This window comes from Benincasa hispida, chromosome 1 (assembly GCF_009727055.1).
Source record: "Benincasa hispida cultivar B227 chromosome 1, ASM972705v1, whole genome shotgun sequence".
NCBI lineage: Eukaryota > Viridiplantae > Streptophyta > Magnoliopsida > Cucurbitales > Cucurbitaceae > Benincasa > Benincasa hispida.
This window is the reverse complement of record NC_052349.1, coordinates 25,318,414-25,332,011: the sequence shown is the minus strand read 5'-3', so window position 1 is coordinate 25,332,011 and position 13,598 is coordinate 25,318,414. Positions and strand designations below refer to the sequence as shown.

Genomic DNA, 13,598 nt, shown 5'->3' with positions numbered 1-13,598 from the left:
TAAAAATTATAGTTTAAGATGATAGATTATGGTACATATAATAATTATTTAAAATCATTACATGATATATGAATTTGAAAACAACTTAAAAGCTTAATCAAACCTATGTTCCTTAATAACAAAAGGAAATAAATAAATAATTCTAAAAGGACTATGCACAAGTACTACTGCTTATCCTTCTAGTTAATCTCTTTGAAACATTTGATTGGAGCAAAATCTAGAGAGTTTAATCATTATTCTCCTTTTCTACTCTCGTACCTATCAAACAACTAGCAAAACTTTAATTTATGAAACTTTTCCATTTTTATTACGATATGTTTTCACATATATATATATATATATATAATTAAACAAACAAACCATTCAAAGTTTTAGTTATATATTTTAATCAAATGAGTTAGATTTAACTCGACACACTTATGATTTAAATTATTTGGAGAATACATTTAACCAATTATATATTTTGATCAATATATATATATATATATTAATATTTTATCCAGCTATATAAATACAAATATGCATGATAAAACCAAATCAACCATTAATATTAACGCGATACGAGAATTATTCAATTGTTATGATCATGTGCAAATATGTACCAATGTCGTGACAATCGTACAAAACAGGACATCAATTCAATAAATATTAGGACAAGCTAAGGTTTTGCATTATTTAACGTTAAAATATATACTTCAAAACTTTTATCCTCAAGGTTTTACATATTGAAAATTGAAAATTTGGTTTTCCTTGCTGCCTCAGCTAACATGGGAGTGGGTCTGATTGTGCCCCCAAAAATTATTGACAAAATAACTTAAGTATATATCACACATTTCTAGCTTAATACTTTATTTTCAATCTGAAATGAAAGTTCCTTTTGTCCCTCAAAATCAAGACATTTACAGGTAACTAATCAATTAATGGGGCATAGTGTTTGTACAAACTTAAATATTACTAGGAATAATTATTCCCTTTTTTTTTCTGTGAATAATTTCTCAAGTTGTTGCAAATTAAAGGAAACCTCCTAGCTACCTTAAACTATATCATATTTCTAGGGAAGATCCCATCTGTATATATGTTTATTTAAAAATACTCATTTTGCTATTTTTTTTGGTTTTTTTTATTCTTTAAAATGTGGGGTGTTATTGGATATCAGCTTCCCGAATTAGGTTTTGGAAGTAATTCTTTATGACTATTGACTTGTTTTTTTTGCGCCCATGAAGTGGCCTTTTATGAATACGTCTTTTAGAAAAACGAAAAAATTGTTTCCTTTAGGATTAGAAAGTGTTGAAACTAATTTAGATATACATATTGTATTGATCAAAAGGTCAAAGGTTGGAATCATCCAACCACATATATATTACCAAACTAAAAAAGGGAAAACAATAATCATATAAAATATAGACTTGGTTCAAAATTTTATATAATGGATTTAGTGATAGTTCTAAATCGATATCGTAACTAATGTTGCAAATGACGAATTTTTTGTGGTGATTTTAAACTGTCATAGCCGACATCATATTCTACAATGACCGTTTGAAAACCATCATCATATCTATTAAGCCACAAAATCATCGTAGTTATTGCACGTAATAAAAACTTTTACATTACATCAATATCCAACAAATTAAACCCAATGAAGTTCCTTATCATCAAAATAATAATAATAATAATAACAACAAAATCAAAATAAATTAGACCCAATGCTTCTATTAATCTAATTTATGAAATTGAGGACCCACACATCTCTCCTTCAAACTTCTTACAATATAATAATTTGGTATGAAATGATCCCTTGAACAAATAATTCCGATGTATAATATTATACATTGTTTTTTGAAATAATATATATAGATATCTTCCAAAATCTTTCTTAAAAAAACCACGTTGTTCCCACGCAATAACCACGAAATTGCATATATATCAATATATCCAAACCGGTACAAAATATGTAACACATTTTGTGTACACTGGATCTACAAATTCGAGTTCTAAGAAAATGGGGGCCACAAATTATGTAGAAATTAAAGAAGCTGAAAATATTATAGATAGAAAATTGTTTTATATCTTGAGTATATATCTAGTACATCCAAAGCAGAATCACAAATTGTCAATCGACAAATTTATATATATATATATATATTATTGAAGATAATGCATGAAAATAGGTAAAGTTTGGAATTATCTTCAAGTATTTTTTTTTAACAACAATTACACATTGAATCTTCAACCTTTAAAAAAGAAAGTCACTTGAATTTACTATTGAACTAAAGTCAATTTGATAATCGGCGAGAATGATTAATGAGTATTATTATTTTAAGCATTGGCAGATGGGTCTGGCAAACAGTTGCATCCAGTACCAATCTTATTGGATTCCTCTCTCTATATAAACAAACCTTCACACAATGCCTCAAAAACAGAATATTTCCCACAAGCATTACTATTATACCACCCCTCTCTCTCTCTCCATTTCCCAAACAGTTCAATTTCAGGAAAGACACATAAACACAAAGGTAGAGAGAGTGAGGAGGAAAGTACCAAATGGCTAACTGGTCTGCTGAGAATGCTACTGAAGCCTTCCTCAACACCCTCAAAATGGTAACAACAAGCGAAAACTATAAACCCACCATTTTTTTTTTTATTATTTCTTCCCCTCATGAAAATTTTCTTTCTTTGATTTTGCCTCAAGTCATTTTCTTTTATACTCCATCTCTTCGAAAACTTTTGGATTTAGTAGTTATTTGTCTCAAATTTTTTAGTTTATTAGTGATTTGACGATAATTTCGTCATGTTTTTCAGGGACAAAAAGCGAATGAACCCGACGTAGGGGAGTTCATTTCAGCCATGGCGGCGGGAAACAACGCGCAGCTAATGGTGGTGGCATACGAAGGATCCGCCGACCACAAGGTCCTAGCTCTGGCTGCAGCTGCCGTGCAAACCGGCGGGCGGGTCGTCTGCATAATTCAACGACAAGAAGATGTTCATGTATCACAAGCAATTATGGGAGTGAAATCACATGATCACCGAATAGAGTTCATGGTGGGAGAAGCTGAGAAGCTTATAAAAACCCAATACAGAGAAGCAGATTTTGTTCTGATAGACTGCAATCTGGAAGGCTACGTGGCGGTGGTGGAGGCCGTTAGATCGAGAAGGAAGAACAACGAAGGCGCCACCGTGGTGGTGGGTTTTAATGCGATGAGTAAAAGATGTGGAGGAGGCGGATGGTTGGGGGGATCGACGACGCATCTTTTGCCGATTGGAAAAGGGTTGATAGTGACGAAAGTGGCGGCAGAGCTATCGAAATCCGGCGATGATGGGAGGAGAATGAGGAGGAGGAGCCAAAGCCAGTGGGTTGTGAAGGTGGATAAATGCACTGGAGAAGAACATGTTTTTAGGGTTAGGCTTCCACAGGGGAAAGTCATTCAAGCCTGAGTTTTTATTCTTCTTCTTCTTCTTCTTCTTTTTCTTTTATTTTTCTCTGTTAGGAAAATCAAGAATCTTCTCTCTCCTTCTGCCATAGCCAAGGAGATGGAGAAAGGGAGTTTTTTTTCTTTCTTTTTTTTTTTTCTTTCAAGTATTAGGGTTTATTGAGAGAAGTAGTAAAATCCTTAAATGTAAATATAGCAAACTAGGGTAGATCTATTTTTATTAGAAGTTAACTAATTTTTCATTTTTATAATCAATATTATAATGAGTCAATTTGTATACTATGTTCTCAAAGATGGTTTATTCTATTTTTTACATTTTATTTATTTTATTTATAGCAATATTTATGTACAATCTAGGATGCATTTAAATCTCGTAATCCTTCTTTTAAAAAAAGAAAAAAAACTCAAAATCTTAGATATTTTTAGACTTTTCTAAGATATATATATATGATTTTAGTGTTTGTCTCTTTAATCGTAATTATATATAAATTATAGTTAATATCATTACAAACGTCAGTAGTGTTGTGGGTAATTTGGACCAAAAAAAAGGTTTACAGCTGATAATTTATCATTGTTTGAGCTTGAAAAGGACAAAACAGAAGACCCCAGACTGAAATATGTGACCCAAGACCCATTTATCTAGGTCAGCCACGAGTTAAGTCCTCGGTCAACTAGGCTTATACATCATTATATCTGAAGAAGAAAGAAACCAACATTAATATTCTCTAAACTCTTACTGCAACTAGGTGCCTCTAATTCATTATTGAGCATGTGCAGATCGAGGTGAGATCTCATATCCAGATTTGCGCATCAATCACTACCGTTTAGGAAAAAAAAAATAAATAAATAATGATGTTTTCATAGTATTGGTTAAGAAGGTAAGTATTATTCAATTAATTACATGTAATCATTTCTGGTTGTTGTACTAATAAAATAATTAAATTTTAAAAAAATCAATTTTGTGTAAATTTATAATTTTATCCATTAAAACTCTTAAACTTTTCTAAGCAAATCAATTTATACTCCCAATTAAAATTTTCTTTAAAAATTATTCATGCATGCATCAATTTTCATTGTCAATTTTATTAATTTGATATTTCGAAGAAGTCAAAAGAATCGAATGTATAGACCATTTTCAAATGTAATCCTAAGAAATGATCTAAATTGGTTCCTTTGTAACAATTTAGAAGTTTAAATATTGAAATAATTATATGTTACCCACAATATTTATTTTTTTAACTTAGTTTGAATGAGGGTATGAATTGATACACTTGAAAAAAAAAAAAGTTCAAATTGATAAAGTTAAAATTAAAATTTTCTCAACAAATTAAGCTTAAGTGAGAAAATGTCCTTTAACATATAAATAGAACCTAAACACAGTTAAATTATTTATAAACGTATTGTTTTCTTCTTGAGAACAATCCAATTCCCTGCCTACAAATTATCGAAAGAAAAAGAAAAAAAAAAAGAAAAAGAAAAAGAAACAATTATAGAGTTTTAAATGTTTCCGAAGATTTGTCTTGACAAATCAACTCGAATCCAAAAAAAGGTTTAAGGAATCACATGTACATTGTTTTTAGGTTCCACTCCAAGGCCCACTTTAGGCACTTAACTTAATGGTTGGCATGATTTTAACTATTGTATAACTCCATCAATTATGGCCAAAAAAGAATAGCGAAGTTGAAGTGAGAAATGATTTGTATAGTTTACAAATTTCGAGGTTAGAGGTTGGATACTTTTCTTTTTCCTTTTAATTATGCATTCATATAGTTCTATCTCATTTATTTTTAATTATTCAAGACAATTTTTAATTTTAACCGTATTTATGGGATATTCAAATCTCTAACTTTTTGATTGATGATAAATACTTTATATATCATTGAGTTATGCTCATATTTTGACTTATTTATCGTTAGAATTAAACTATATTGATATTGATATGAATTAAGGTGTTCTTGTGTTACCTCCAGGATCAATCACATATTTAAGAGCCAAGAAGCGATAGTTAGCATTGAATTCTAACATACAAATAAAGATAAACTCAATTAAGGAGATTCAAGCAACATAAATGAATAAGAAGGTTAATTATTGATTTCATTTAATGCTACAAGATGAAAACGATTGAGCCTTGTTAACGTTCATTATTATTATTATGTTAGTTGCAAGCAACTTTATTTTGATATTTTCATTTCGGACCAATATATGTCTTATTTGAGATTTTTAGTTTTATTATGTTTTTTTTTTTTTTTTTTTGTTAGGGTTAGAGTGAACTTTAAATAAGTCTATTTGGTTAAGAATGATAGGTTTTAAGGGTTGAAAAAGAAACACAAATGATAGTTTTGAATTTTCTAGTTATGGTAGAGACTCATCACCACTTTGCAATTGTTGAGCCAGGGTGCGTGCCAGTAACATTCAAGTAGGTTTGATCAACTTGCTTCTAGAGGTTGAACTTGGAGCGAGGAACTACTTTTCCTTATCTCTTTGATCACATCGATCAAAAGGTAATCTAGATCTAATCCTTCCTATTGGATTGACGTAAAATTGATTTTGGTATTTTAAAATTTAATATTAGGTTCCTATTTCTCCAATGACAAGGTTTTCATATCAACGATCCTTTATTTCTAGGGTTATTCTCTCTGCCCTTTTATTCATTCAAAGTTGATGCTATTTTTGTTAAGAATACCTCAAATATTTATAACTAATTATATTGCTGAAAGAGCTTTTTAGAGTGGAAGTTTTTTCCCCTTCCTCATCGGAGTATTTGTGTGGTTTTTTCTCTTTTTAATCAAGACCACCTAACAATTTTAAGAGTAGATTTATTTCTTTAAAAATAAAATAGAATCCCCCAAAAATCTAATAGGCAAGAGTCACAAGACATATAATGCTGTCCTGTTTCTACTTGTGAAGACATCTCTAATGCATCCATGAAGTTGATGTGTCATGGAGATATTTCTTCAAAGTATAAAATTATTGAGTTTCAGTGATTATGGATGAAAAATAACGTATCCTACTATTTAATAATATAGATATATGTATATATTGGATCCCATTTCTAGAGTTTCAATTCATGACAGTTATTTTCAGTCTTTGTATCGTCTGTAAAAATCTGAACATCAATGACAGTTTTTAAAAAATGTCATAATTGACCTTCTAATGACAATTAACAATTACTGACAATCATAAACTTTCATTGTCAAGCATATTATATTGTCATCAATTGACTCAAAATTGGATATTTACTATAACGTTATGGATATTGACGAAAATTATAAAATGTCAAAAAATAATATATAGTGACATTTTTTTTTATCAAGAATATTGGAACCATAAACTTTATTGTCAAGAATATTTAAATCATGATAAATATTTTACATAAATAAATATTCTATCATGACAAATTTTTATAGACGTCGTAATTTCATATTTATGACATTTTTATATTGTCAATAAAATACATATCTTGATAGTTTGTTATTTCTTTGAACCTTGTTATTACACATGATTTCCATCATCAACTAATTCTATTTTTAACACAAAATCGATACAAACATAAATGATAACTTTCATATATAATAATAAATTTGATAACATTTTTATAAAGAAACTAAATACAAGGAAACTATCGAATGTCCATAAAGGGACAAATACAAGCAAACCAATAACCAAACTTGATAAAATTTTTACAAAGAAACTTAATACACAACAAGGTATTGCTACAAGTAACTATATTACAACAAGTTTTATCACTAACCAAATGCCAATCACTTACTTGGTAGTTTCAGTACTTTAGTCGATAATTCGTGCAAGACCTAATAAAAACACAACATTCATCTTAGAGTTCAACTCAAAGCATCAATGTCAATGATAATCACAACATTCATGTAAATTTAAGCATCCTTCTCATATATCATTCCTATAACAAAAGTTAAACACTCATTCAATCTACTGATGCAAATAATTAATGGCATATATAGGCATTTAAGAACCATTCATACTTTAGTTCAACACAATAGTACCCAAACATATCAAACAACTATCCATTTAGTAGTTGGGTATCAGAGAGAATCACAATAAATCCACTAATAAGTAATTTAAAGTAATTTACAACATGTAATATCCTTAACCTTAATTCAACACTCTAAATCAGTTCCAAACTACAAATACGTTCTACCACCTAAAGAAAACGTTATCGAATATTAAAAAGTTTTAAGATTAGTTAAAGTAATCAAAGAGAGAATAACACATCCCATCAACCAGAGAAGTTCACCTCGGCACCATTTACTAACCAATTTAGCTTGAGAAAACTATATCTAACATTAACTATCAAGAGAGGAAGAGAGAGAGCGTTAATATTTCATATTAGAGCATTTTTCTTTTTAGTTTTTACAAATAATGGGAAGTCACAAGTTAGCCTCTGCCATTGAGAAATGAAAGAAGGAGAGTTGAAAACGAAGCAAAACTCATATCCATATCCCTATTTCCAGTCGATGAATAAGAACTAAACTTGTTAAACAAAGAAGACGCAAACGAATTCACAAAATCATCGAATCCTTCACCATTTCAATGCAAATTTGACAAAGAATAGACTCCGAATACTCTATAATCATGTAATCCAATGAAAAATTCAAAAAAAGTGGAAGATCTTCAAAACCTAAGAAACATTATGAAAAAAAAGGCAAAAGTCTGAAGAAAAACATGGATGGATGGTTGGAACGCAAACCACGAACCGACAAACAAGGGTGAAGACGAACGACGAGAAGGATAGTGGGGAAGACGATGGAGAAAACTAGAGCACGAAGGCGATGGAGACTATGGGAGTACGATGGTGATGGAGACAACCAGAATAGAGGAGAAGATGGACGGATGGGGACGTGAAGACCTTCAGCGATGGAGACCATCGGAGTACAAACGACGAGTCAGCGATGCAAAGATCCTCAACAGCAAATCAATCGACTGTGAAGGAGGGTTTCAAGAGATGGACGGTAGGGGAGATCACACTCAATAAGGTTTTTGTGAGTGAATGACTGAGGAAAGAGATAGGGAAAATTGTACAAAATGACTCATTAACCTCTTTCTAAAAACTTGTTTGTTATCGACCATTTTGGCATGAAATACCATTTTTGCCCTTAATATTAAATGCCCTCTTCACTTATATTACCTACATCTCCTTTGCTTTCTCTTTCAACGACAACAAAACAAAAATTTAAAGTCATTTAAAACTAAAGATGCTTTAACATTTTGCTTACTTTATAAGTATAATTGGAAAAAACGCAAAAAAAATTTATGAAAACGAGTGGTCATTTAGTTAAAATAAAGTTGTATCGACAAAGATATGATAGAAACAAAATATCGTTTGCGCAAAAAAAATGTATGATCACTACTACAAAAATTGGATTACTTGACATTTTTCCAATGCCAAGTAAATGGTATACTTGACACTTATAAAACGTCAAGTAATATGTTTCTTGATACAATTTTCGTGTCAAGAAAGATAATACACTTGACATTGGTGGTATGTCAAGTTTATTCGAGTGTCAAGTATAGTGTGATACTCTTTGACGTTTTCTATATGTAAAGTATATGTCTTTTTGTTTTCAAATTAAATGCCCCAATCGATATTCTCATTTTCTGCCTTATATTCCAACAATACAATTATATTAAATAAATAAACATTATACATTTAAGATCTATCGACTCAATATATTCACTAAAAATCCATATGTTCAACTATGAACACTCCTCACAAATTACAACAATATTTCTCTTTCACATGTACATGCACAAAATAAAATCTCAACTATTGTTTTTGTATACAAAACTCAACTTTCAACAAACACAAAAGTAAGAAATTGTTTAATAAATAACCTCTCGACAAAGCACATTATTTAATCTTTACGTTGAACTTTGAATTCTAAAGATCGAGAACTAAGGGTCAGGCAAGCCATGTTTAAGCAAGTCAACCTGCAAAATAGAATAAAGGGCGATAACATCAAATTTCAAAATATATAAATAAGTGTTAAAATACAACAACATAATCCAACCTACGAAAAGTTCAATAATAATGGTTACAAAACGCAAATTCCAGCAACTATATAACAATTCCAAAAGAGTTTCAAGGCCTTAATACTATCAAAACATCCAAACATCGTTAACTTTATTGGACAGTGGCTCCAATCCCTTGAAATCTTTGAATTGAACATAAAAAATTGAAAATAACTCAATTATTAGACCAATACTTCAATGGGTAACAAATAACTATTAATATTAACCTCCAAACTTACCAAAACCTTGCCAAGATCGATCTCAAACCTATTGGACAACAACTCAACTCTTTCCAATATTTCAAAATCAATCTCATCATCAAACATTCAAATAAGCAAATCATTACAGAAGATGCTACATTAAAACCCAAATCACAAATTCATTCAAATACATCCAAAACACTTATCCGAATGTTTGCTCAAATCGATGCTTCACTCGAGCCTCGACCAACTTTCCTGAAAAGAAAACAAAAGAGGAACAAGAACACTCATACACTGATTTATTTTTCCAGTCTGAATATACATCAAACCAAAGTTTAATAACAAGTTACTAAAAGTTATCAAAATTTGTCAAAGTCAAAACCTTGCAACCCCGAACAACACGCTTCCAATCTTCAAACTCCGCTACAACCTGAATCTATGACCCAAACATAATGGGTTTTTATCAGAACTAACCCAAAATCAAACAATAATCAAGATTATGCATATAAACCCACAAAATTATCAAACCTCACCCAAAACAAGGATTGGGGGCGTTCGGCTACAGATTTGGGTAGGGTTGAAGCGACGGAAGCGTTCGGCTACAGATCTGGGCGCAGCTGAAGCGACGGAAGCGGTTGGGGCGTTTGGCTACAATCTAGGCGGGTCTGGAGACTCGCGAACGACATGCACAGCTGGCTGACTGGTGCGGCTGAGCAGACGGCGAGGGAGAGGGCTGGCACGGCTGAGTAGACGACGGAATGAAAAACTCAATAACAGTGCATGAACAGAGGCAAGTGGAGAATGAAGGCTGACGACGGTTAGGGCTCTTGGGCGCACGGAAGAAGAAAAAAATTAAGGGGAAGGGGAAGGTCGTGAGTGAAATGGTGAAGGAAGACAGAAAGAATTTTTAATTTGAAAGGGAAATGAAAATGGGAGAGGGAAATATTATTTTATTTGATAATTTTTGTAGAAGGGAAACTAAATTTGAAAGGGAAATAAAAATGGGAGAGGGGGGAAACAAAAAATAAAGTCTTTACACGATCCCTGAGTAAAGTAAAGGAGGAGAGAAAGAGTTTTTAATTTGAAAGGGAAATGAAAATAGTAAAGTCTCTACACGATTGCTGAGTAACATTAGACGATCGCCCACAAACACCTCGCGATCGCTTACCCGGAACTACACGATCGCTTACAAAACATTACACGATCGCTTACTAGTTTCTATACAATCGCCTACCAAATGCTATACGACCGCCTACCAATTGCTACATGATCACTTAACTCTGCTACACGATCGCTGAGTAACACTACAATCGACCACAAATACCCTGTGATCGCTTACCCAGAACTACACGATCTCTTACAAAACATTACACGATCGCTTACCAGTTTCTATACAATCACCTACCAAATCTTATAGATTGCCTACCAAAACACGATCGTTAAGCTCTACTACACGATCGCTTAGCTCTGCTACACGATCGCTGAGTAACACTAGATGATCGCCACAAACTCTCACAGACGTTACCCGAAACTACACGATTGCTTACAAAACATTACACGATCGCTTACCAGTTTCTATACGATCGCCCACCAAATGCTATACAATCGTCTACCAAAAGCTACACGATTGCTGAGTTTTGCTACATGATCGCTTAGCTCTGCTATACGATCACTAAGTAACACTAGACGATCGCCCACAAACACCCCGTGATCGCTTACCCGGAACTACATGATCGCTTACAAAACATTACACGATCGCTTACCAGTTTCTATACGATCGTCTACCAAATGCTACAAGATCACTGAGTAACACTAGACGATCGCCCACAAACACCCCGCATCGCTTACCTGGAACTACACGATCGCTTACCAGTTTCTTTACGATCACCTACCAAATGATATACGATCGCCTACCAAATGCTACACGATCGATTAGTAGAAGTAGACGATGAGCGGCACATAATTGGAGGCCTATCAAATATTCGAAATATTCCGTCAATCTCCGCTTTTTTAACCCTTTTACTTGACACGAAAAAAATGTCAAGTAAGAGCTTCTTATATTTGACACGTGAAATGTGTCAAGTAAGACCTTATATTATTTGACACGAAAATCGTGTCAAGTAAATGTTCGCGTGAGAATATCTGAAATATTCCGTCAATCTCTACTTTTTTAACCCTTTTACTTGACACGAAAAAAATTTCAAGTGAGAGCTTCTTATACTTGACACGTGAAATGTGTCAAGTATGACAAGAAAATTGTGTCAAGTAAAGGTTTGCGTGAAAATATCCGAAATATTCCGTCAATCTCCACTTTTTTAACCCTTTTACTTGACATTTTTTTTGTCCAAAATCATATTACTTGACGTTTTTCCCACAGAAACATCAAGTAATTAAAAACTACAAGTGTCAAGTAATGTAGATTTTATAGTAGTGGATCGTTGACATCAACATACATCAGCATATGTACGATAATAATGATGATGGTAATAATGAAGGGACTCATCATGATGATGGTAATGATAATAATAATGAAGGAACCTCATATGATGAGCAGTCCAAATCTAAAATTATCAGTGATCCCTGTATGGTTGTTGAATACAAGACGATGGAAGAAGCAATAGTCGATGAAATACTTGAATTCTCGATACTATCATTCAATTTTAAAAGCCATTCGATTTGGATTCAACCAAGGTTATGGAGAATGTAACTCAAAAGAAGGCCATTGAAATCAAGATAAGGTCATTATATGAATTAATTATCTTAACATTATACTATCACTGATTTATAATTTAAATGTATTGAGAAAAATTACCTCCCCGAGTGCTGAAAAAGAAAGAAACCAACTAAGTTTTCACTTGAGGATGTGAAAAGGGGGGAAAAGTCACATACAGTTGGTAATAAAGAGAGAGAAGCTTGACCACCTTCAAATGATCCTCATCCTTTAAGTGATCCTTAACCACACCCAAGAGATCCTCAATTACCCCCTTCAAGTGATCCTTAACCTTAATCATCTTCAAACTCTTATCAAGAAGCTCAACCACATGTAAACGAATCTCAGCCACAAGCACCTGCAGTGGAATTGAAACCAACCACAGGTGTTATCAATCTCAACCCCTTGGTCCCTGTACCTGACTTTCCCATAAAGACTATTAGTTCCTATGACCCATTGTTCCCAATCCTATATGTTCTATGGAATGCATAAAAAAAAGTCATACAAAAACTAAAAATGAGGAGCAAACGGTGGTATATACATTCTGAACCAAGGAATTCTTGAAAACACTTAAGTAGAACACATGGGTGATTAGAGACTTGAGTAATTCCTTAACGATCACTTAGAAAAATTCTATAAGATCATTTAGAAAATGTTAAATGATCGCTCAGAATAATTTTGGTGATCATATAGAAATTACCAAACGATCGTTTAGAAAATATTAACCGATCATTTAGATAATCTTCAATGATCATTTAGAAAATCTTCAACACTGGCTCATGCTTGCAATCAATATAGAAACGTGCACTATATTTGACTCCATACGTAACTACATTGATAGTGACATAATTGATGGTTATCTTCCGTTGTGGCCAAATCAATACCATCGATGTTGATTTCCATCGGATATGACAAGCGACATAGAAAATTCAAGTACGGGCCATGGGAAGTGAAGAGATCGAAAGTAACACTCCAATAGAGCAAGTCTCTTGACTGTGGAACTTTTTGTGTTAAGGTTGTAGAATATATTGTAACTAATACGAATAGGGATATCTTAGAATAAAATAATATAGAATTGTTTAGGAAACAATATGTCGCCCAGATGTGGGCTAATCAATATATATGGTAATTTGTACTTCAATTGTTTGAATTGGATTTGCATTGTATATCTATGTTCAACCAAAAAATATTAAAAACAATACAATTAAGAACTAAAAG

At 32.3% G+C, this 13,598-nt stretch overlaps 1 protein-coding gene across 1 annotated transcript; it reads left to right on the top strand.

The window, feature by feature from the left end:
* Window positions 1–2,429: 2,429 nt before the first annotated feature.
* Window positions 2,430–3,692, top strand: LOC120091864. The gene is made up of 2 exons (XM_039050016.1): window positions 2,430–2,598; window positions 2,800–3,692. Exons 1-2 carry the CDS (start codon window positions 2,542–2,544, stop codon window positions 3,430–3,432), a joined length of 690 nt encoding a protein of 229 aa, XP_038905944.1. The 5' UTR covers window positions 2,430–2,541; the 3' UTR covers window positions 3,433–3,692.
* The last annotated feature ends 9,906 nt before the right edge of the window (window positions 3,693–13,598 follow it).